Below are 26,974 nucleotides of genomic sequence, written 5' to 3'. Positions count from 1 at the left end.
GGCAGAAAGAAAAAAGGAATCCCACATTCCCTCCCAATGACACCTTCTATTGCAACATCCATCCTACTCCAGCAAGAGATGGGATCAGACTGTCTTGATGGAAGACAATGGTTGTGGGTCTGAGTCTTAATTCCCCCAACCCCACCAGATCCTACTGGTGCCTTTTTAAGTTACATGAATATTGCAATTGTTGATTTGTTCACTTAGATAAGAAGTATCACTATCACAATTCATATGGTAGATGTAATACAGGTAGTGACATTTCAAAAGCATTACAAACCAAAATGCACTTTCTGAAATAGAAGTTATTTAGTACATAATATCATACTGTGAGAGCTTTGCCCCCATAAATAGAATGGTGGTCCACAATTTGCAATAGTCTTGAGCAAAAACATATTTCACTGTTCAAATTGTGGCAGCATACCTTTCTCTGTACAATAAATAACAGTTCTTTTAAAGGTCCGTAAGCAACCAAAATCCTTTCAAGGTTGAAGGGATTTGAAATCTCTCCAACCATCTAAAGCCTTCCCCTTCCTTCCCTCACCCCACCCCCAGTGCTATATAGATGCATACAATGGTCTCTCCACAAAGACTTAAAAAAACAAAAATGAACTCACTTGTTACAACAAACAGGAGAAGCAGAAGATAATCGCAGGACCCATCACTGCACTTTTCAGGATTTATTATTGACATTGACTGTGCCAAGAGTCAGTTCTGTTAAGTGAAATACTGCAAATATGTTATTTTAGTGTTGTCTTTATAACATCACATTTGTACTATAGAATCATGAACAGTGTATGCTGTTCTCTAGGATATATTCCAGTACACTATTGTTCACTAGTAATAAAGTTCCTTCCTAAAACAATGGTGTTCTGTAGTTTCTCCCCTCTCTCCCCATCCAATTAAAGCATATTTTAAATAAATACGGAAGAGTTAGACTACAGACCGCTTTTCAAACAAGAAGTCTGTTCTCTAAGGTGACAATCTAATTCTAGAAAGCAGTGTGAAATGAAGCTAGTGTCTCTAAAAATATATTACTTTTCAAGTTACTCAATACTTTCACTCTCCCAGAGAAAATTTCCTGCTCTGGCTGATGGCCAAAGAGATTATATAGTAAGAGGCCATATCCTTTTGCCTTTCATTATCTAGGCTATATTTCATACTATTACAATGTAATCAAAATACTTCCTTTCCAGCCAATATTTGGCCCTAACACAGATGAACATTTTTTCCATTGGTATTTTTAAGTAGCTACTCTGAAGAAAAACATCATTGAATTTCAGCATTTCTTCATTTTGCCTTCATGCTGTGATAAAAATCAGAAGTATTCTGTTAGATCTATGATGACTACCCTCAAAGGGTTCTCAGGCTATAAGGTTTCATGAAGCATAAAATTAGAAAAGTGAAAGGGATTCAAATATTAGGTGAAAGGATAGTTTTATTTTTCTCATCCCAAAATAGACATACCAGAAGAGCCATTTATAGAAATAACATAATCACATAAAAATACAAAACACCATTCAGATACATTTAAAAAACCTGCAACAATTATTTGCCATTTGTTTTTCTCACTTCAAGTTCCTCTTCTGATTTCTGTGGAAAAGCAACAAAAAAGCACAGTTCTGTTTTCAAAACAAGGTAAGAGAATCTCTACAGGACTTGTTGGCCTTACTAAAGTTACACAGTGCATGTATAATTTGTATTCCTGGAAGAAATGTTTTTTTCTGATCACCACATAACCAATAGAGGGGTTTGCATGAGAGATATGGTGTGCTGTGAAACTACGGTAGACTATCATCTTTTCAGAATCAGTATCTGTTTGTATGTATGGAACATATTTCAGCAGGTACACGCATGTTTGCTAACAAGGAGCAGGATAAAGGAGTCAGGAGTTCTGGACTTTAATGTTAGCTCTGGAACGATCTCTGGTTACAACTACCACAGCTAAATACAGACTTGTCACGGCCATTTTCTACAACTGAGTGACCAAGAAATTCTACACCACAGATGAGAGGTGGCTATAGTTGGGGTGCAGTGGAGCTACAAAACCCGCAGTAAAATTCAAGTCCAGTGAAAACTGCAAAACTCTCACAAGATTAGGGGAATAATAACAACATCAACAGCAACAACAACTAATAATAATAATGCACCCAGCTCCATCTGTTCAACTATGCCTTGTGCTTACACCCCTGACTGATACTTGCCTTGCTTGTGTCTTGGGATATCTTTGTGCTCTATGAGGGGAGTGAGTCACTAAAGATCTCATGAGGTCTGTTGTACCACAGATTTCTTTAGTTCTGAAACCTCTTTACATCAGATAGAAGGCCAAGCTCTTTTCTGTCCCCTAGCTTGTTCTGCATCTCAGTTATCTCTCACTGATGCACGTCTTTCAACACAATGGTCTAAGACTTGAGAAATAAGTAGAAAATACACTAATCTGTCAGACTCTTGAAATTAGTCCCCTAGTTTCCTATTTACCACACCACTTTTATGATAAAGGGTATTTTGAAATTGGAACTGGTTGTGCAACGTGCTTGCTTTCTTGAAGCTTAGAAGTATGAACAAATTGTTAGAATACTGACATAACAGTCAGGAACCTTCCTGTCCCTGACTTGCTCTCATTAAACACTGACGTGCTTCAAAATCAATTTAGCATGCAACCTCCTCTTGTTTCAGTTAACTAACAAATGAGAACTGGACACTTGCAAGCAATTTCAAAATATTACTACAGACTTATCATCAGCTTTAAACAAGTTCCTTTGGAACAGTCTTTTTATGCGTTGTGCCTTTCTATTAGTTCAGGACCTTGGGTTTAAGTGAACTCTTTACTACAAGAGCTTGGATTATGGGTGGTACTAAAACAGTGATCTTCCCCCACCCCACCCCTGAAAACTAGTAACATTAAGAATAATTTAAAACTTTCCCAGAGCTATTATGCAGAAAGCTGCATCTGTCAGAAATTAATCTCCCTGCAGCCTAAATGGTCAATCTGAAAGATTTTGGCATTCTATTCTTCAGTGAGCCAAGAAAAGGTTCAGTTTTATTCTACAGGATTCACTAAATAAACCTAACAGTGCAACTGATTTAATTGATCTTATAGCTGAAGTTACCTTGCTTCAGCTTATGCAAGAAAGTTTAATTTTTAGAAGAATACCAGATGCCTGCAATATTTCCGAAGCCTCAGCACTTCTCCTCCTCCCTTTCCCTTTGGCCCACAATACAAGGTCTTTTTGGGAGTCAAGATGAAATCCGCTGCACTGAACATTTGATACTGTGTGTTTAGACAGTTCTGTTCATTTTGACTTTTTTTTAAAAAACACAGTAGCTCTTTAAACTGCATCATAGGACTTCAAATAGATGACAGTCTAATTCACAGTTATTCATACATTTTGTTTTGCAGGCATAATGCCTCAAATAATATTGGTGATAAACTAAGTACAATACAAAACCATTCACTGCAATAAATGTGAAGAATGACTAATTAAAGACTTTACAAAAACATCTGGTCTTACAACTGAAAAAATAAGATCTTCTCAAAATCTAGAAGCATGTCAAGCACTATTCCTATATTTTTATTTCCAGCATGTGTGTTTCAGTAATCTTCAATATGTCATGCAATTTGCCCCAGTTGTTGTTGCTTTTTAAAATTTTAATTAAAGGAAAAGCAAAGAACAGTTCTTCATGGTACCACAAGTGAAATTCCCTTAGATTGACAGTCATGTGCCTTCCTCCTGAAAAGATTATGCTAACCCTTGATTCACTGCAGAACAAAGAAACCAACAAAGAAATTCCACATTTTAAATAGCCTACTGTCACTCCTAAACAAAGGTGCAAATAATTATTTTATATCAAATATTACATCTGTGTTAACTCGCCACTGAAATCCCTTCTAGTTCGGCTAACAGGTATTAAAAATTATCATTAAACTTTTCAAGACTTGAATGAAAAGTTCAATGCCATGTTTCCATCTTAGAAGTGCATCTAGTACACGAGGAATGGGTAATGGAATAGCGTTAAAAAAAAACCAACAAAACAGCCCCACACTTCAGTATCTTTGAGGTTTGATTTAAAATATTCAAAGTTTTTGATGTTTCCGTTCTTAATGCCCACTTGAATCTTTTAATCTTTACTGATTTTTAATTCAGTCATGGATTTAGTCATTGTTTTTTGATGAACAATGAGGAAAAAAAGCCTTTTTGTTCAAAGAATCTTATCTTAGATACTTCCTATTTGACCAACAATTTTGAGGGAGATATATAACTCACTAGATGGTTTCAACTTTGAGTACATGAAAAAACAAAGTACTATGAAATAATTTTTGTACTGTTCAATAAGTATAAATGAGCAAACAAGAAAATAGATCCAATATAATATTGACAGCAAAAATAAAATGGTAAGTATGGAGCTATTCCCTGCACACTGTTCACCAAGCAGTACTCAAGAAAATTCAAAGGTTGAAAACTTAATTAGCAATAAAAAGAAATAGGGTTATTCTAAAAAGCAACAGAACAGCAATTTGATGAAGACTTAGCACATTTCATCTATTAAGAACTTCAAATTGAGGGCAGATGTGTTCTGCTTGTGGGAAGACAAGAAAAATCAGCATCACTCTATGGAAAGAGAGTACAGCCTAATTTAGACACCACTAAAAGTACTAGCTCAGCTGAGGCAGTTGAAAAAGAAAAAAAAAAAAGACGACGACAGCAAGAGGCTAAAGAAGTACAACTAGTCAAAACTCCTAAATGTATTCTAGTGGAAGAAGAATAAACTTCTTGGTAAAATACCTTGCAACGCATTGAGAAAATTCCCTGGCCTAACTGACACTCCTGCAGCTGAGTTTCCACAGCCTGCTTTGATCTCCAAGTTGTATTTGAAAACCAGACCAAATCTGAAGGGGGGAAGGGGGAAATCAGTGTTATGCATGAGTGGGACTGTCTTATACTGTGAAAGGGAAAACTTTTTGAATACCTAAAGGAAAAGATAGGGAGAGAAGAAGACTCTTCATAGACAGATGTAAAGGGTTATGAAATCACTTGATTTCTCAGAGATACTTGCCCTTCTATGAAAAGAAATTGCTGTTTCTTGAAATAGAGGTTTTAAGAAAAGGGGATAGGCACAGATAGCTGTGTTAAATGTTCTTCCACACAAAAAAAAAAAAAGTATTACTGGATTTTTTTAGGTAAATTACTAAAGTTGATTTCTAAAGAAGAATTCCCCATTAGTAATATAGATAAAAAGGATACAATAAAACACTAGGAACTTCATCTCTTCTGCTTCCCTACAATGTAGTTTAATTAGTAGAAATAAGTAAAGGACATTTTTGTTGAAAGAAAATATGTAAGCATGTGGTTGGCACAAAAGGCAGTCAGGTTGTGGTGTTCCTTCTAAACCTACTCCCGGGAAGCTCTGCACCACAGGTTCATCACTTATGAGCAGAAGATAAGAACAAGATTTTTGTCTACAACAGTGGGAGTCCTTAAAGAGATGTCAAAACCAGACTGAACTGGCAAAAAAAAAATAAATCCAGTAAGGGCAGTGCCTAAGGCGTCTCTCTAGCATTCTTAAGTAGTGGCTGTTTCTTCAGTTCTTTCATTTCACCCATAAATAGTGTGTTTGCATGTACTCTAGTTTCCTCATGCTGCCAATTCACAGAATACCTTAGGCATATATGGGAAGATCCATGCACAGGGTCAGTGGTTCCTCATGTCTCCCACTGTCAGACATTTGCATTCCAAGAAATCTTTATTAGGTGTGTCAAGAGCGCCTTTCTAAGGAATCAAAAGTTGCTTATTTCACCCCTGACATTCCTTATCTAGGGAAGCTATTGCAGTACTCTTCATCGGAAAACACAGATAAGCTTCCAAAAGTGCAGCTACAGTGTTGCCAGCCTACCGCTATGCAAATTTCAGTAAATATTAAAAGCAGGCATTTCACTTTGAATTGCAGTAAGTTAGATATATTATTCTTATTTATATACCTTAGAAATAGCCCTGCACTTCTTAAGGTAGCAAAGGGCAACAAGGCTATTTCTAGAACAATGTTTTTTGCTTCCAGCTTGTCTCCAAAAATGCTTGCTGGTTGCAAAAGCAGTCTGAATAGAACACCATGTAAACTGCGTGTAAATAGAACTTAAATTTAAGTGAGGACTTCTGTACCTAGACTACTATGCTTTTGTTTGCCCTATGCTTCTTTTAGGTGTATAAACCCTATTACAACACTGAATAAGGTTTCAGGTTGTAATAATACCTGCTGCTAATTTTAAGATTATATCTCTTAAAAAAAAAAAAAAAAAAAAGGAAAATGTTTAGGTCAACTGAGATTACTACAACTGCTAGTTTCATTGCTGGTGCAGAATAAGGGGAACTGGCAAGGTGCTGTACAAAGTGGAGTCAAGAATAGATTTGCCAGGCAATGTGTTTCAGTTGAAAAATAGACTTCACTGAAGTTCATGATAGATTCATACCATGTACTACAAAAATTATCTGAACATGGGCCTTTCCTGAAAAACAGAGTTGAATTTTGTTTTCACAAAGATTAGTATAAATTATCTTCCTCTCACTTGAAAATGGAGAACCAGTAGTCTAGATTTAATCTAAAAGGTTCATTTTTCTCCTAGAGCAAGTTATTCAAAGAACTTCAGTTCTTCTATTAAGATATTCAAGACAAAGAACGGAATCAAAGAATACAAAGAAGCTTTTTAACAAGTGTGCTTTTTGTAGATTGTTTCCCATTTCTTAGTGAGTGATCCTCTGATTTTGGATATTCATTCTATAACTTAAATATTAATCCACTGTTAGACAATGCTTATATTACATCAACAATATAAAAATACATGACTAGAGATAATATCCTCCTTCAACCCAACATTCACACTCCCTTTTCCACAAAAAGGTGAGGAATAGATACTTTTCCAAAGGTTACGTGAAATACCAATTTAGAGCTTTTTATGGAATTAAGTAAAGGGCAACAGGGACCAAAGGCCTGCAAAACAATATTCTCTTGGCTGTTCTCTTTGCTCTATCATGTGCAGAGCATTGAGTTGTCTTTAACCACGCATTTGTACAACAAAAACAGATAGAGAACTGGATTTAAGTAGCAAATTTCCAAGCTCCTCAAGAACTCCATTTGTTAAAGTTAAAATTTTCATTTGCACCCTAAACCCCATAGAATTGCTCTGAATTCTGAATTAAGCATGAAGAACCCCGTGCAAGTTGCTTCTAAACTGAGAGGTTATTAAAATATGCACTGGTTCATTTTCCAAAGGGTCTAAAGTTTAAATTTGCATATAATACACTGCAATGCTCTTTCCAGAAGCAAAGTATGGATAGGATTATAGACATTCAATCTAGAGATGTTTGTTGGGACAGCAATGTCCATTTTCATGTCAACATTTAACTCCTTTCCTGTTCCCTATTTAGAAAGCAGTATTTAAGTTATAGGTGAGCAAGTTAATCTTTGAGAGTGCCAGAACAAGAGAAAAGTGAACAGTTGTCATACTATGAATAAATAATAGTGCAGCAAATCAGGATCATCCTTGGGATCAGCATAGCCATAGAGGTACATGCCACATTTTTGTGCAGTTTGAACTATCTAGACATTACATAATGTAGCAGCTTTAAAATACATAATATCAAGCAAAATATCCATATCTATAATACAGGCTGCATACAAAACCCTGTAATGTCTTTTAGTCAGTCAAACTGCACTACATTAAAATCAGCAGAGCAGACTATATGGTTAATTGAAGCAATAATTAATGAATTCAATCTGTGTTTAAAATGCAAAGTATTGAAGTGCAGTCCAACCTTGTGCTGAAGGCTGATGTAATAGAGCCGTCTTTCAAACATGCAGGAGGCAGGGTAAGACAGTCTGCTTTGAATCATGATGACTACATCAGTTAAAGGTTACCTATCCAACACCATCCAGCTAGGGAAAGTTTAATATTGCATCTTCTTTCTCAATCCAAAGCATGTAATTTCTATCTTCATGTCATACACCTGAAGAACAGTCTTTTTGAGGACAAAAACTGTGAAGGAACATAATACAGTGGGCCTGTTATAACTATTAAACTAAGGAAGGCCTTCATTGAAAGCCAGTTTCTGCATAAGTTTATACAGGAATTTGCCATGGGTCTTATGCCAGTCCTGGGTTCTGGAGTGACTTTGGCTGTAATATCACACTACATAAGGTCACATGCATTCAACTTTCAGGTTGTCACTTACCAGGATTACAGCAACAGTGGTGTTTCCTCCATCCAACAAGGGATTAAGGTAATCTCATTTAGGCTGTGTTTTAGTTTGGGGTTTTTGTTGGTTTGTTTGTTGTTTTTTTTTTTAAAGGGGAGGAGGCTTTAGTCAGTGATTTAGAAATCCTCTGAGAATAGAGATTCTAGGCTGAAACTCTGAATCACCAGCCTCTGAATTTGCAGTCAGCAGCATGTTCTAGAATTGCAATGATTGGTTTCTGTAACAATTCCCCAGCTAACTGCAAATCACCATCTCCACCTACTTCCTTTATAGGTGAAGTCCCCCAAAATTACCTCTCATTGGTTTTGTGGAAAACTGGCTTTTATAGATTCCTTCCGGCCATATGGCAAGCCTGAGGAAGCTCAGATGATAGAATCAACTCTCCTTCTGTCCCAACCCTCCCTAATTAAACTTGAAAGCCCTCACCAGCAGCAATGCTGTTTTGGAAAAAAGGCAGAAAACATACAGTAACGTTTACCTCTGTAAGGCTACAAGTGTTTTCCTTTATTCTTCACTGTACAAGAGACTCACTGTACCAACATCTCAAGCAAATCATAAATACAGAATTAAGTTGTCCATCTCTATTGTCCTGAGGGACAAAGTATTGAAGTGTTTAGATCCAGTCAATATTGATATTAATTGGTAATAAAGACTGTAACATACAAATGCTCTCTGCAGTGTATGGGAAAGACACATTAAAAAAAAATTAAGTTCAGCATTCTAATTTGGATTATGATATACTGCTTCTTAACTATGAAGCTTTCCCTATATTAACATCTGCAGAAGAATTCCTTCTAGCAGCAGCAATTCACAAACATTCTTGGGGAAATTATCAATACAGAGAGAATAAGTATTTTCCTTTCTTGAGTTTTTTTCCTTTCCAAATTTGCTTCACTGATAACTGGTTAAGTATAATCAGTTTAGGAGACACAAAAATCCATATTTAATTAAGAAAGCTGTTAAAGTGTAGAAAGAGAAATTGAGAGAATTTCCTCTTTTTTTAAAATCAGTTTGGAATATTATACCAATCTTCAACTATGTTATATTATACATGGTATCAAAATTAGATGTCTCCACTTTGTGCATGGGAGATCTCAAAGAACTTAGGAACATAAATCCCATTCATTGATTATCATGGAATTTATTTTTTGAGGACTCTCCATGCAGCAACGGTGAGAATTAAATTTTCTATGGATTAGTTATTCAGAATTAAGGCAGACCCTTAAAAAAAAAGAAGTTCTATTTGCCCACTTTTTATTAATATCTTCAATTCTGCATAAGAACTTCCCTGAAGGATTTTTTTGCCTTTTATAAAATCCCTAATACACTCAGTGACTTTTGTTTATCTGCTTGAGGCACATATCAATTGGCCACTGCAGGTTTTAAAAGGGTTTGGTTTACACTGCTTGCAAACAGGCTACTTGATAAATAGCTATGTCAGTTACCTTAACATAAGTCTTTATGGTTTAAAGAGTAGAAAATTCTGAGTGACGGGATCTAACTGGAACTAAGAATGCATTTTGCCAATAAGTATTTAACAGAAAAAACTGATTTTCTATATAAGACTAGGAAAAATGAAAAGCCACTTCTATGCCTTATATTGCACTTGTTAATTTAATTATCCACATACTTTCATTCCTGCTATTTTCTGAACTAATTGGTTCAGCAAGTATTTGCATTCAGAACTGGCAGAGAAACACATTTCCAGGAAGAAGGCAGCAAATCATAAAAAGTTTTCATGAGCTTCACATTCTATCTACTAAGTGGGACATCTGATACTGGAATAAGAAATCTAAGCCAGCACACTTTTTAATCAGCCTATACTGGACAATAACAGAAATTCACTCTTCAAACACTTTAAAATTTATAAAAATTAACTTACACAACTCAAACTATGCATATTGCATTACTTCTTTTTAACCAGAAATAGGCTTTAGCTGAAAATAAGCATGTCAATTCACTTATGCATTATCTTTGTTTTAATAACTTGAGTTTTGTGTAGGGAATAAGGTGGAAACTAAGTCAGTTCACATTCAAGCTTTGACTATGGATAATTGTAATTTAAAGATCCATGTTTCTACTTGATCTCTGGGCTTAAGTATGATATTACAAAGAATATCTCTGTGCCCACTCATGGCCTTCACAGTCCAACATAGGCATGTAAAACATCTAACTGTAGCAATGAGTTACTGCAGGCAATTCTACCTTAAAAAAAACAAAGAACAAACAAAAAAACCCTTTTCTTCCTTCTATACATCATACCATGATTGCTTGTCTTAGACACTGAAAGCATTTATTTACCTGACTAATAACACAATATCTATTTTTGCAATATTCTCTTACTTGACAATGAATAGGAATGCATGCCTACATACAAAACAGAGAACGAGAATTTTCTTTATTGATTTTGCAGATATTTGAGAGAATGCCATTACATTGTAACTGGTCCCGTTTTGGTTAAGTGAGTGTACCTGTTAAACTAATCAACAGAGAATTTATATTTTTGTTGAACTGGGTTGCACTTTGCTATCTTATTCCCAGGAGGAAACTGTGTGAATATTGCACTCAACCCCATGGAAAAGTTTATTTGAATACAGCTTGTTTTCCTGCATGAAGAAGTGTGCTGCTTCGACTCCTGGGGGTTTAGGGTGGGGTTTTTCTTCCTGCCTCTTAAAAGCAAAGCTGTCATAACACACAGGGACACACTTGACCAAAGAGACCCACCTTCCCCTTCAGAATTGGCTATCTGGAAAGCATATACCAAGGATAATAGGTTCTGACAGCATCTGATGCTGTACCTGGCCCCTAATTATCAGTGTATTAATATTTTTATCCATTTTACTAATATGTCATAGGGAAAAAAATAGTGGAAAAGCAAAATTCTAAGGATGCTAGATTGTGGTCCAATGTTAAACAGTCCTCTATGAAGCTTGCTATCAACTTGCAATTGTCAAGACTAGTCTAAAGGAGTAGGAGGCCCTCAATTCAAGTTAGTTCAGTTAAATACATGCCTCAGCTATTCACAGGGCAAATATTTAAGTGGTCTTAATCAGAAGACACTCACAAGCAGTGATTTACTGTTGGGCCATGTGTTATCTTAACGGCCACATTTTCTGTGATATTAAAAGAATTCATAGTTAGCTATGGGTACCTGTCAGTTGTACCCTAAATGAGAGATGGATTTTATTTGTCTAATCTTTTTCCCTTGGCCACCTGAAAAGCACAACCTTATCAAATAAAAGGAGATAAACAAAAGCTGTTCACATATTATACAAGCTGTTTATATAGCACTGAAACGCTGAGATGAAAGGCACTGCATAAGTGCAAAGTCTTAAATCATTTTTATAACATTAATGCATGCATGCACTGCAAGTATACATTATTAATAAGGTGGAACAATGAATCACTTTGATTTGAAGCAGCATGTTAGTGTTAGACTAAAAGAAACATGTCTTCATAACAGACTTGTTGCAGAAAAATTTTAGTCCTCTACTTGCTTTGACCTGCAGGTAGCTGAAAAAACCCCAGTGTCTTAGGAGTGAGTCTACCTGCTAATTACCTGCAAACCCCAAGCATTTTAACTTATTACCCTTTCCCACAGGAAATCTGAGCTATTTGAGTTCACACTACTCCTTGAGTTTTGTACTCATCTATACTGAGTAGTATCATACTAACTGTAGCATATTACTTAAGGAAAATAAGGTTCTTGGGGTCTGGTCTATAATAAGCACTCTGACATGCAGTATTCCAGTACATCAGATAAGATACTTCTATGCAGGCATTTGCCCCTTCTGCAACTTAAAGGTATCTTTGTATATACAGGTGAAATTATCTATTATTCTATTATCTATTTATTTGATTATCTATTTTCTATTATTCCTCCTGATTTATTTCATAAAATAACATCTCTTCTCTACCCAGATTATCTAGATGTATAGTTAAGAAGTCTGCTCATTTCCTGATTTACAGGAACATGTCATATAGGTATTGAAAACTTGAGTCAATATCCAAGCAAGTGCCTTATTTCAGTTGTTTGCAATTTTTCACTATTCCTACTGATCAGTTCTCCTTTTGTGAGTCACCTCAGACGAGGCAACTGACAGGGGCACAAAGTAGCAATTAAGTCCATTTCTTATATTAATACATGTAAAAGTTTTCTAGAGGACAAAAGCTAAAAAACACTTAAGTGTCTAAGGGAACAACACCTCAGTGAAGGTTTATTCTGTGCAAAGCTAAACTTCCAAATTCTGTTCATTTTGTGATCTTACAAGAAATGCTATCTCCTTACTACATAACTGCAGATTATTTTTCAATATCCAAAAGTGTAAAAAAAAAAAAAAATCTTTTAATCTTCACTTCTTTCCTAAAGCACATGGAATGTGAGAACTCATGACAACATAAAATGTTTTGTGAATAAGTAACATGGCGAGAAACCAATATAATGCTTCGGATACAAACAAAACAGCTGTTCTGCATATAGTTCATCTTCAGAAGTTTTGTGAAGTTCTGCCTAAAGCAGGAACAACAGGCTTCTTTCATCGGTGTATCCCCTGAACATCTCTCCAACATACCCTAAAAAGCTACACAGGATTTCAATTTATTTATTTATTCTACCAGCCTCACTATTGATCAGAGTGATGGGTTTCACTGAAACGAAGATTTTCAGAGGGTTCACAGAAATAACATGTCTATTTGCTGCTGTTCTTGCACCACCCACCTCAAAATGTGAGCACAATTGTACAAGGTATAAAAACAAAGCACTGCTAATTCCTTAACCTTCCTGCTGTCTTTATATCTCTGTGTTCAGGGAAGGCAATACAGATATTATGGGAAGGACTTAGTCTCTTATTTTCATATGTGACAGGGAGTAGGTGGGCAAGGAATTTCTTTTACTCCTTCCTTTACCTTTGCATGGGCTTAAAGGGCAAGCCCATGGCCTATTAAATGATCCACATTTACAGTCCACTTAAGAGCCCTATCACACTGTAAGGCTTGTTAGCAAGAACCACTTTCCAGATGGGTTCTAAAACTAATAAAATAAGCTCAGTATTCACTGCTGTTTAACAGTTTCTTCTATGTTTAGTCTATGATAAGCTTTTAGTCCATAGTCTTCTCTACCTACTTCGAAGTCCAGTTCATGCAATTAGAGCTGACAGAAGTCTGACGTTTTCAGTCACCAGCTACGAATTTTTGCAGAGAAGTCCTATTTGTTCAATTTTATCATCCAGATCTCTAAAGTTAGCTTCCACATTGTCAAGAACACATTTACAGAGCATATTTCAGACATGACAAAGTTGTTTATTAGGAAAGAATTTTTAAAGCATCAAGTTTCAAAGTGATAATTGTATTTACTTAATTTATATTTATAAAGCAACATATTGTGTCCTACAAAGGTATGTCCTGTTTAAGTAATGTTATTAAACTGCTGTAATTACCCTTAAGAAACTTAAACAGTCCAAGATGTGGTATTGCCTTTAGGCAAATGAGCAAATGTGTCAAAGACTATTAAGCATAATATTTTAAATAGGATTTGGAATAGCACTCCATACCTGTTGAACATTGATAAGTAATGATGCCAGAATTACCGACTCCAAACACTTCTCTCTATGAAAAGCCTCACCACTCCATTTCTGTTCACATTTCAGTGCAAATAAAATAGTACACTCCTAAAACACGTGGGTTTGTTCCCGCCTCTGTTCTATTAGCATCTAGATTTAGTTTCAATTGTCACAGATCGGTACTTTCAATTAGTCTGTGACAAGCAGATTGCTAATGATTTCCTCATTGTCAGACCTCTTGGCTGTTGATGCTTTGCACGATACTGGAAAGGCCCAGAGACAGTATATAAGATTTAAACAAATAAATGCTGAAACATGAAGTAAAAGCAGCCTCTTGGAATAGTGCCTCTGGCCCTGTTTCAGCACCACTTTTGTTGAAAATCTGTATTTTAAAACTACTTCAATTAAGCTTAGTTTTTAAACTAAAAATGTTTAACATGGACAAATCTAGTGTAGTGAAAAAGCTTTCTGAAGACATGTGGTGCCTTGTTATTTTTTGAGTTCATCCAAGTCTCATTCAATTCCTATGTCAATAAAAGGCAAGTTCTTTATATATATTTTCATTACGCAGATAGCAGCACCATTTTTCTTATTTTAGAACAGTAATTTTTATTAATTTATTTTTAAGCTTTTCACAGTAGCCATCAAGCATAGAATCAGTTTAAAACGTACTTTGATAATATTTTCACCTAACCTTTGAGACTTTTTATCTATACTAGTTAATGCATTATTTATTTATGGAGCATTAACAAGGAAATTCAGATCTGTATTCTTTTGCTGAGAGGCAGACAAAGCAGAACAAAAGAATAAAGAAGTGAACTGAGATGCTTTTAAACTTTCAGTAATGTAATCAGAAATACACCAAGACAAAGACATTGGCATTCACAAATAGAGAAAAATAAACTGACTGAGCTGGAATTCTCTTCATAATTCCGATTTGAAAGAGCAGTCCTAGTTTCAACAACTACCCCATTGTTTTTACAATTGCCTCTTATAACACCCATCTTCATGCACCTAACAGGCTTTATTCTTCCTATTTTCAGGATGGAAAAACCAAAAAGAAAGTATGCAATCTTCTAAAAAAAACTACAAAAGATATTTCAGCATTCATGAAAAATACTAAAATTACAGCTCTGAAGAAAGAGATCCTGGTGAAGCACAGAGCCTGTGTAACAAAGATGAGGAAATGCATACATCACGTAGTCAAAACTGTTCTACAGAGACAAGAAATAAATGAAACATAAGAATAACCCCAGTGTCCACGATCTATAGATCCTCCTTGGGGCTTTTACAAAAAACAATCAAGCAAGCAGTCCGTGTCTCCCCCAGCCAGCCTCCCCCTCAACCATGCCCACACATTCTTGATTTTAGATCTCTCAATATTCATTCTGTAACACCAATGGATTTCTCACCCTAAGTTCTCTAGCAATCTGTTTATTTTATAAGACTTTCATAAATTATCCTGTTAGCACAATCTGGACTTTGTAAAGATCATTTCACCTAGGAAAGAGCCTGGCTCTCCAGATATCCATTTTAAATACTGTACTCTATGGTTTTAGACAATAAAGCAAGACAAAAAAACCCTCATCCAAATAGACCATTTGGCTATCATATACTACAAGAGTCTCCTAAATGCCATTCGTAAGTAGCATGATGACAAATAATAAAGAATCCTCTCTCAACTATTCTAAGGTAAAAGGACTATTACTTACAGGTTAAGAAAACTGATGCACTACTAGCATTTTTCAGATATGCCACACTATTTTTTAAAGCAGATGAGTACATGATCTAAAAAGGCCTTAGCTCCACTGTATGTTTTCCCCCAGATGCAGAAAATCCTGACAGTGTGGACTTTCATTGCCACAAAATGAGTAGAAATGGAAAAGAAAATATTTGAAAGATGCATGTTATCTACCCAAAACCTGCAGGCCACAAATCACTACAGGCAGACACTGCAATAGCTTAACCATTTGCGCTAGGGTATAAGCCCTTGCTTCCCCAGTAAAGCCCACTAGTCCAGAGCACTGTTCTAAGACAAACAGAATTAAGAAGCAGTTTCACATATCACTGAAGTGACTTTCAACATTACATTCCAGATCCGCTCCAAAGGAAACTGAAACTCCAGGAATGCCTGGAGATGGATAGGCTTTATCTCAAATTAGTGAAAGCAAACAAACAAAAGACATAAGAATGGCATAGCGTGGTCCAATAAACCAAGACTATAAAAGGAAATAAATGAGAATGAAAGAAGGGCTAAAAGTATAACAAGTTCAAGACTGCAAATAGCTATAATTTTGACTTCTAAATGAAGAAAAAAAAAGCAAAAGTAACAAAGAGATTATTGATACAAGGAGGAGTAAGAAAAAATATTCTTGTGACAGAAAAATATTGAGGATATTAACATATAGGTTTCATATCTATAGATATTCTATCTTAATTTGAATGCAAATTAAATACTGAATGACAACACATTACTGCTGAGCAGATTTCTGAAATTAATATACTACCAGATTAAAATGGCTAACAACATCCTTCTATTTATACTCAGCAATATTACACATGCTGTCTATACTTTCAGATGATCTTCAATGTTCCATACACAGATAAACATCCAGATCTACAAAGATAACATTTCTGACCCAAGGAACTCCTTAGGTACAAGAATCTTCCTCCATTCTTAACAAGTACTCTCTCTTTGCAGAAGACTAGTAAGAAGACAGATTAGCGGGATTCTACTCTGAAATGTTTAGTAGACTATTGTAGATTCCTGTATAAAAGCATGTTTATTGGCCAAAATAGTTTCATAAGGAAAACCAGTCGGACTATGAGGACAATATAAAACCAAAGTTTATATTTTGGAGCATTTTAACAACTAACTCTATAAACTATCTCCTTTAGGAAATAAACACAAAATATTCTGGAAACACTTCTTGTTTACAAAAGGTTACATGACAAAAAAGAACCACTATTTCTTGTCACACTCTTCTCAACATTAATAAACAATTATAACAAGACTGTGAATTAATGAAATAATAGAAACTATTGTATAAGTAAGGGAAGTGTTTCAGATCAATTCTTACTGTAAAATATTGCATTTGGTAATAAACTAAAGTAAAACGACCACAAATACACACAATAAACAGAAGATCCAGTACACCAAAGGAAAAAGTGAAACATGATAAAATTGCTGTGCTTAAAGGATGTTAAAATACTTTGTATATGAATTTTTTTGAGTTAAAATGAAAAATGTCACTTCTTTCTAAAACTATCAATACCTGTGTCCTGGTTTCAGCTGGGATAGAGTTAATTGTCTTCCTAGTAGCTGGTACAGTGCTATGTTTTTGAGTTAGGTATGAGAAGAATGTTGACAACACTGACGTTTTCAGTTGTTGCTAAGTAGTGTTTAGTCTAGTCAAGGATTTTTCAGCTTCTCATGCCCAGCCAACAAGAAGGCTGGAGGGGCACAAGAAGTTGGCACAGGACACAGCCAGGGCAGCTGACCCAAACTGGTCAACAAGGTATTCCATACCATGTGACATCATGCCCAGTATACAAACTGGGGTGAGCGGGGGCTGGAGGGATCGCTGCTTGGGGACTAACTGAGCACCGGTCAGCAGGTGGTAAGCAATTGCACTGTGTATCACCTGTATATTTCAATCCTTTTATTATTACTGTTGTCATTTTATTAGTGTTATCATTATCATTATTAGTTTCTCCTTTTCTGTTCTATTAAACCATTCTTATCTCAACCCACAAGTTTTACTTCTTTTCCCAATTTTCTCCCCCATCCCACTTGGTGGTGGAGGGGAAGTGAGTGAGCGGCTGCGTGGTCCTTAGTTGCTGGCTGGGGTTAAACCATGACAACCTGAATAAAAGCTATTAGAGATGCACTAGAGGAAGCAGGTTTCTGATAAAGCTGTAAGATTGCTGGAGCATCTAGAGAAACATGTGAGGAGATGGGTGTGTTAAAAGAAAAACAAGAAAACAAGAAAAAAAAAGAGGAGAGGCACTTTGCTATAGTTAGAGTATTAGTAATGAATTTTGAAAAGTTTAAATGACAATTCTCAATAACAAAAACTACAAAAATTCAGAAAGATACCATTTGTATAGTCAATACTATCGCTGGAAAAAAGTAGTACTTCAGTTTCTGCAACAGAATTGTTGCCTATTTCTATCCCCTCTCAATAACTAGTAAGCTTCATTTTAAAGCACACATATAGGAAATAATGTGAGAATCACATTAAACTTCAATGAAATATTTGATTTTTACTGTATAAGAATAATAGATATTGCTGTTAATCATTTTCAAGTCACAAGAGCCCTCACCTGCTACATAGAGCATGTACTAATGCTTTTAATCTTTTTGAAAATATTTCTGCAATCACTGTAGCTATTGTAATGCTTATGGTCTAGTAAAGTCTGTTGTTAAGACACATTAAGCATCTCATTGTTCAGAAGCAAGTTTAGTTCTTGAGCCCTTCCTCAGTCTTGGGCTAGCAAATAAGAATGGAATTAACAAATACTTTAAATGAGTTCATCATAAAATAGCTTCACTAAAGTTTCCATCTTGAATAACAGAAGTATGTATGTAAGCTTATGAAAACATTTAAAAAGCAGAACCTGAACTACCTGGTTCTAAACTGTAACCTGAATAGTTAAGATTTTAAAAATGCAAAAGTAACAGTTTTGAAGACAACTATTAAAGAGCTCATATAAAAAAGTGAGGAACACACCCAAGAAACAGATTTTTTTGAACTAAGGATACCTAGGATTGTCAGATATGTTCCATTAGTACACATACATAGATAGCTACTCACACTTTGTAAAAAATAAGTAGTATTAAAACCTTGCCATTATAGAAGTAGTAGAACACCTCTATGTCCCACCAAGGCACTGGTGTTTCATTACAACTACAAAATTTACACAATGAGAGACTTTAAGAAACAAAACTAAATGCTACCTCTAAACTACAGTTTTCCTACCTGAAATCAAGCCTAGTAAAGAAGTAGAAACTACATCTGTGATACCTTTTACATTCCCAAGACTTACAAATCTACCAACCAGTGTCTAGGTAGTTCAGTCGCTATTGTCCCGTACACCTGGATTTCCACCCAGCTGTGTAGATTTGTGTTAAGCATTACTTAATCTGTCATCCAATATTATTTGCAGCTGTGCCTGATAGGAAGACTATGGTGGAGACATGGTTTATTGTGTGTTTTCAGACTACAAGGCTTTTAAAGGCTTTAAAACTGCATAAGTTTTGTGAAGTTGTAGAAATCAACGTAGTTTGGGTTTTATTATAAATTTAAGTGTTGTACTTTGCATTTGTTTCTATATTTTCTAAGAACATTTCTGGACTACATGCAAGTAAAGTTTCTAGGTGGGGATTTTAGGTACCTGTTACAGAAATTTAGATAAACAACGCTTATGAGAAGAAAATGGTTATAATGAGAGCAAATAGATTCCTTAAAGCAAAGAAGCCCTGTTCTTGCCAAGTAGTATGTGCAAAGTGTGGGTTTTTTTGGTTTGGGTTTTTTTTTGTCAGTTTGCTTTTGAAGAAAGAAGAGAATATACTTTGCACAAAGCATTTCAATAGCTGTTGTGCTACAGAATCTGGGTGAATATCTGTAAATACTTTAATCACAGCTTACAGTTCAGGGCAGACCTCAGAAGTAATTAACTATTCAGGTAGTGAGGCAAATGCTGAAGAGCTCTAAGTCACTCCCAGCAGTGACTTGCTTTAGTTAGCTCAATGGTAACTTGGGTATTTTAAGTACTGCACTGCTGATGCACTTTGAAGGAGAGCTACTGACTGATACAATGGTTGTGAAACTAATGTAAAAACTGTCTGTTTCAACTTATATTTTATGTGCTTTAGACCTTCTTTAGAAGACAGGTATCCTAGAACTTCTCAAACTACCCAATACTTTACTAGGTCTTAGGTTGGAATTTGGGTAGTTCAGCAACATAAAATTGTTCTGACCAGTGACAAAATCTTCTTTGTCACTGCTAGTAGAACTAGTAGAATTTTCTGCTAGTAGAACTAGTAAGTTAGACATTGAATTTTGAGGAAATGTAGTGGTTCTTGAAATTTAACTAATTGTTTTCTTTTGGGATTCAACCCTAAGATTCTAGTTATAAGTTCTTCTGTCAAATTTTACTTATTTTACTCTTGTAGAACAAAGCTACTTTGGCCAAGTTTTGTCACTCAAACCATAATATTTACATTTTTTACTTTCTATATGATGCAGCTATGAACATCCAAGGAACTTAAAATTTTAGAGGCCTTCCTAGTCACATAACCTTCAAATATACACTTACACTATATTTGATGGTTTCTTTGCTTATAATAAGATTCTGCAACCTTGTTATCCTTAGCCTTATAAGAAGGGTAGCAGGTTAAGGCAGGATTCTAGCTTGACTTTGGATATGTTGAAGATTTTAGAAAGTTTAGCTCCAAAAAAACCTATGAAAAGGTAAGAAAGCCAGCTATAAAGATTATTGGGATCCAGAATAAAATGTGATGCAAAGAAAAACAGTAACATGCTAAAAGGTCAGAAAGACCTAAGTAGTTTCTTTTGAAGGCCTTTTGCTCTGCTGTAGATCACTTGTATGAATTCATGGCCACCAGGGCTTGATGCTGCCTAAATATCAGCTGTGCTCATTACTAGGCTGGACAACTTCTTGGGTGCTGGGAAAAAAAAGCACAATTTACTCAGTGCTTTTCTTGTCACCATTGAACTATTATTATTTCATCATGGCTTTAGGGACTATGCCTTCTGGTTATTTTCTTCCCAGCTGAGACAAAAAATTAAAATCCCAGTTGCTCTCCACTTCTATCATGCTTACCACACAGAGTTCCAAAAACATTATTTGCAGTGGCTATGTTATTAAAACTGGCTTTTCTGGGAGAAATCAGAACAACTGAAGCCTGGTTTCTGCAGATTTTATTGCTGTGTACAAATGTATAGACGGTGGTAATCCCGGCTCATGCCCCTATCTCTATCTCCTGTTCAGAAAGTTTTGCATGTGCTAAGTGGCTGACTCTTAATGCCTCACAGATCAGGTAACTGTTCAGCTTGTTCTATAGCCCTTCTTTTGGCAATAACATTAATATCCATTTCTACCTTCTACCTATTCAGCAGTTTTCACAAAATGTTTAATACCTTTTACACTTTTTTCCCTCTGGCCAGTTTCTTCAGAAAACCGTAGTATTTAAATCTTTCCAGTTCATGTGATTACGCTCCAAAGATTTTTTTCTAAAGGTATTACAAATCAGAAATTCAGTCTAATGAAACAGTTGTCTAAGTACAGCACTTCAGAAAATTAGATTTTTTCTATTACCAAAATACAAGAGAATGATCAAATAGCATTATACCACTGGTGTTCTGCTTTTTTTTTTAACCATATAAAACTCAAATTTGCAGAAATGTTCCTGAAAGTGGCACAAAAAGCAAGCATTCTTCACTTGTTCTGCAATATATAGGTGGTTTTAAATAGGCTTGTCTTTTTCCACTGCAGCATACTAGCTATTTATTGGATATTCAGGATATATCAGAAAACTCCCTTTCAGCTCCAGAAAGAGGGGAAGTTATGTGCATAGGTGACATTATGTAACTGTTCAGAAGTTCCTAGTAATGTTACTGTAGTCTAGAATCCACTACAAATTTTTCTGCATGCTTTCTTATCTTCTAAAAGAAAGAACGCCCTCCTTTCCCCATGATTCAGACTTTGGAGTCTCACCCAAACAGCATGCAAATATTTGCCGTGTCCTTAAACGGTTGGCCCAGTCGCTTAACCACTGAATGAGTCTTAGCTTTTGTTCTATGGGCTTTGCAACAGCGCTCAAAAGCTGAAGGGCTCTACTCTTCCCCCTTGTGCGGCTCGGCCCTCAGAAGAAATCCAGCCTGCGAGAGCCCTGCCCATGCTGTATGCGAGTGACCTCTTCAGCCAAGGCAGCGTCATTACAAAAAGGTCACGGTGCAAAACTGTGTTGACTTCCAAAATGAATAATTTTTGAGGTACAGCTCCCATACTATTCAGAAAAGCAGAGTTTACAATAAAATTTAAAGAATTTAAAGCTTATTTCTAGATTTCTTGTAAACATCTTGATATTAGCAGCCTCTGAAATGAATACAACAATGATGTAAAAGACCTAAGCAAAAGAAAGCTTCATAGCTTGCGCACAACTTCCTAGTTCAGTTGATATTTATGTACAGTTCTGGAGTCATATCACCGATGTAAAGACTGATGTTCTGCCAGATAATATAAGACCAACAAGGTACCAAAGCATTACAACAGTGCATCTTTGCTATTAAAACACTGCAACCTCATTGCTACTGTCAAACTCAACTAAAATGTCTATGCTGTATTTCATAAAAGAAATCAATAACTTCTACTCGGTTCTGAACAGAACTGTACTTGTACTGATGGCAGGAAACACAGAGTATGTGAATCTGATGGCACCAGTGAGGTTTTTTTGCTGTGTTATGAAAGTAAATGGCTGTTGATCCTAGGGTCTATGTAATGGACGTTTAGTAATTCTGTTTTTCGGGATCCTCCATGTCTGTGTGCTGCCTATTCTGGGATCATTTTCACCCCACAAAACACATTTTGTAACTCAGCAGGATTGAAATGTGTGTTAAGGTGTAACAGAGTGATGGCGGTAAAAACATTCAAGCCAACAGAACCAGCGTTTCATTCTAGTAAAACAGTATTTTCTACATACTGGCTCTCAGTACCTTAATAGTCTTATTAATGACTTGATAAGTAGTACCCTATAAAAAAGCCTTTGTGTCTCTTGCCTTCTTAGCAAAAAACTTTGTAAGAAAGTTTGCTGTTCAAGTTATAGAAGTACAGATGTTTTCAAAATTCAAGTACTATGAAAACTAAGTTCCTTTGAGGCAATATGTATCATGGTGAATTCTTACCAGTAAGAAAGACAGTTCAGGGTTTTTCTTCTAGTTGCATTACCTGTGGATATGAGTTGACAGGGCAACTCTTTCTCCCTGTGCCACCCATTGGCATAGCAATGGAGGAATGGGTAGGATTCACCTCACCTGTTATGACAAGCTAATAATAAAGTGTTTAGCCTGAAGTATTTGCCTTAATTTCTTGTCAATGGACCACACAGGTGACTCTTGGTAGATGTGCTTCTCTCTAGTGACTGAAGATGGAGTCTAGGGTGACTTGGTCAGGTTAACTTTCTAACCTACAGATGGGTAAAATTAGGTGAAAAGGTCTTTAGTATCAATTAATAATAATTATTTTTCTTCCTTAAGGGTGGTCCCTCTGTCTGTTGCTGCTACTCTGCTTTACAACTAAAAGTATCAGTAACAGTATGTTAGCCATAATATTACCTAACCCAACAACAACAACAAAAGAACTACTAGAAGCTAACAGTTGTGTTGCCCTAGTGTCTACATCAGTACCACTGGCAGGCTGCAATATCTTAGTGAGGGGGAAGGAAGAATCTAAGAGAAGAAACACAAGGAGGAGGATTCCCTGGCTGTCATAATTGTGCGACTTTTACAATTCCCCTTTCCTGCTTCATGAAAGTCTGAAGGAGAATGAACAACTGTAAGGCTTTTGCACCCATACTTGTGATTTTTGTCCTTTTCTCCCCGGCAGATATAAAAAAAACAAACCAACCAAACACCTATTAATGACATGACATTGCTGTTGTATTGCTTGATGGGCATTGCAATTTAGACATTACAATTATATTTTTGGGGTAAGCTTCCTGACCTGTTGGCAAGGCTCATGATGTAATTCCTTTGCTTAGCATACTTAGATCCACAGCTTGTCTTGGTTTAGAAGATCATTTGGCTTCAGTTTGTAGGACAACCTAAGCTCAAGTACATAACCAATGTACTCAACGTGTTGAGGTACAACTTCTTCCACTTTGTATACAAGAACAACTGAACACACTTGATGTTGCTATAAATGATCTTTTGACCCTGTAAAAATTTCAGTGTCTCAATATTCAGCTTGTCTGGGATATGTTTTCACTGAAGACTTACGTGAGGATAAAGGCAATGCAGTTGTCTTTAACAGTCACAAACAAGACTCTCTGGAGATATTTTCTGCAAAGTCACTTCACCTTGGAATGAAAGCATATCTAAGCACATGTAGCCATAACATGACTTTTCAAAACTGTACTTTTTTAATCTTGCTGACAAAGATCTAAAATCTTCAAACTGACAGCTCTCTTTATTCTCTCTGCAAACCTGTACCAAAAGGTACAGATTCTAAAAATATGTTAAAGACTGATTTCAAAGGAGTTCAATGATGGTATGTATGAAGACACTGTTTAGTGATGGATATGAATTCCTAAGCTTGCATAGCCACAAGGCCTATACATGTGACTATCTGCAAGCAATCAGGGGTAACAATGCAAAATATTAGCAATTTCAAAATGTTAAAGACTTCACAGCAAAAGATATGAAGAAATTTAAAGTACAAGTGTTACAGGAAAGTGATTGCTACGTTCCTTTAAGGAAGTGTTGAGAACTTTAAAAGAGTTATGCAGTCTTCAGATGTAACAAAAGAACCTTACAGGAAGTTCTGAATGGGGAACTACAAATTCTATCCTGTCTGAAAAGGACTTTTCCTTTGAGAATATCAAATATGCTCAGTTGACTTTAAACCAAAAGAGTTTGTGAGTAACTATTAAACTGGAGGTATAATCTACCTCTCTGTGTGTTAAGCAATCACATTAGCATTAAGGCTCAGACCTGTGAAGTGGCAAATGCTGTCTGTGAAGTGCTGGTTGACCTTAATTTCTAACAGCTTTAGAAGAAAAGGAAGACAGTGAAAAGTATTATGAGTTAATTCAGCCCTCACTGATACTGCAAATGTAGCTTTTATAACTGTTATAAACACATGTTAATAAAGAACCTAAACTAAACAAACTTATGCAGCAGTTACTTTTATGTTTTATCATCAAACAAAAGCAAATTCACATAAATTTCACTACAAAGAATTGAAAGAAGTTTTGAAATGGCGACCATCTTAGTGTCTTCTGGAAATGTCTTACACAAGAAGATATTTGGCTAGATTTAGAAAATTTTAGGTTATCTTATAGTACAGACCCTAAATCCCATTGGTATGGGGCATGGAGTCATTCTAAATAACTGACAGTAAAAACTGTATCAACTGCCTGATACATGTTCTTCAGGGGCAGATTGTGAATTCTTTCACCTATATTAATGAGGTAACAGTCACACAGAATGTTGTTAGAGTCACTTCTTTTTCTAATTTTGCCATGTGGCTCTTGATTTAAGTAGAACTTTGTATCCCAAGCAGAAAACAATGAAACACTCTAGAGAACTAAAGAGGTGAGAATCTGTTAATTCCATGTGCTTACTAACCACTGCACGATTCACTGTTCTTATGTGACTATCTCTGAATAGGTCCACTATGATACCTGTCCTTAAGTATCTTCCACAATTAGAAGATGATGATATCTGGCAACTTAGTTAAAAGGCACACGCTTACCTGACATGAGGGACTGGGTTGCCAGTAACTCTGCACTCCAACAATACTTTGTTTCCTTCGGCAACTTCCTGGCTCCGGAGCTTCTGAGTGAATTGAGGTGGTGAAGATTGATTCTGTTCCATGTTGATGAACGGGTGGCAAAGGACCGTTTCGCTCTGAGTGATGCTCTCCCTTTCAGAAAAGTGTTCTCCATTCAGATGAACTCCAGGCAATTTTGCCTCAGGCTCAGTCTCTTGATGGGGCTTGTCAAACTCCTGAGTCACTGAGGTACTTAGAGCTGGCTGTTTCTTTTTAGGAGACAGGTATCCACTGTCTGGAGAAGAAGAGTCCCCATCAGGACTTCGGCCTCTTGTCTTTGCTGCCTGTCTAAATATAGAAGACAATTCCTCTATGAATGTGGCAGCTTTATCACACAACTTGTTCCTGAAAGGAACTTCTCCCTGGGATGCTGATTCAGACTTTGGGCTTGTCTTAGGCACACCTGGACCATCTTTCTCCGAATGTTTCAGGCTTCTAATGAAGCTGGGACTAGCAGTTAGCAAAGGTGAGGTGCTTGCTTGCCTCCTGGAAACTGTGACAAAATTACCTGCTGTTTGAGGTGCGGTGGATTGCTCTTTCTGATTCCTTGGGAGAATGTGACTTGCAGGAGATGAAGTCAGGCTGCTTGCTTGAGGCCTCTGTAAAGCATCTTGCTCATGCATTTTGGTATCCCTGAAAGAAGGGCTTTCTGAAGTGCTAGAAAGAGAGGTGTTGAAATAATGAGTAAAGTCTGGTGCTGCATTCTGATCCTCCTTCATGGAATTGGCAATGGCTTCCTGAGCTATATCAAGGCTCTTACATATCTCCTCCTGGGTAAGGAAGGCAGAAATTTCATTTGAAAATTCCCCATTCTGTATGTCTGATACAGAATCATAGAAAAAGTCATGGTAGGATGAAGCTTCTGACATAGTTTCAGGATATCCCTTATTGGTGCCTCTCTCTGCACAGTAAGCCTCCTTCAGCATTAAGGAAAGAGGCAATGCCTGGCCACAGCTTCTGTCTTGCATTCTGGAAGACACAAATAAAATTCCTTAATGAAAAACCTTCTCAATAAAAAAATCCTGTTATATCCTGGTTCCCATAAGGTAGACACAAAACTGGGAGAAGAGCAGAACCCAACGGTGCATGAAATACCATAAACCTTGGTTTCTGTTAGAATGGGCCAGGGCTGCAAACTGTCTAGGTGGAAATGAGAGCACTTAGGAGTAATTTTTCTCAAGCATCTTCCTTCAGAACTGTGAAGGCATCCTTTGTCTGTACATTGCCTAGCACAAGCTCAACTCCACTAGACCAGTCTGAGTGTTTTGTTATTTCACATCTGATTTGTTATTTCACATGAATGCTATTACACTTCATTTTTTCTGTTTTTAGGCTTGTGATGATTTGGGGGATATACTTACTTTTCTCCTTCCCATAACACTGCCTTTCAGCCACTAAACCATCAAATTCCAAGAGGAAAAGAGTGTCCTAGTTGAGAACATACACAAGGATGTTTGGATTAGAAATTCCAAGTTATCCTTTCTGTTTAATGTAGATAATGTGTTTAATATTATTTTATTTCTTGTGTTAACATTTGTAACTTGTTACCTTTCAATACAGTTTAGTAGCACTTTCCTCAACACTAGTAAGTGG

General features: G+C 36.2%; 1 protein-coding gene across 3 annotated transcripts in view; it reads right to left on the bottom strand.

The window, feature by feature from the left end:
* Positions 1 to 26,350, bottom strand: part of PALLD (palladin, cytoskeletal associated protein) — a 208,325-nt gene extending 181,975 nt beyond the window's left edge. For all 3 annotated transcript variants that reach the window (XM_069786624.1, XM_069786635.1, XM_069786646.1), the window contains exon 1: positions 25,304 to 26,350. In XM_069786624.1, coding sequence (XP_069642725.1) covers positions 25,304 to 26,349 — 1,046 coding nt within the window. In that variant the 5' untranslated portion in view covers position 26,350. The remainder of the gene's footprint in view (positions 1 to 25,303) is intronic.
* Between the last annotated feature and the right edge of the window lie 624 nt (positions 26,351 to 26,974).

The sequence above is a fragment of the Haliaeetus albicilla genome, chromosome 1 (assembly GCF_947461875.1).
Source record: "Haliaeetus albicilla chromosome 1, bHalAlb1.1, whole genome shotgun sequence".
NCBI classification, from domain to species: Eukaryota; Metazoa; Chordata; class Aves; order Accipitriformes; family Accipitridae; genus Haliaeetus; species Haliaeetus albicilla.
The sequence above is the reverse complement of the archived record's forward strand: the minus strand, read 5'-3'. Positions and strand labels throughout refer to the sequence as shown.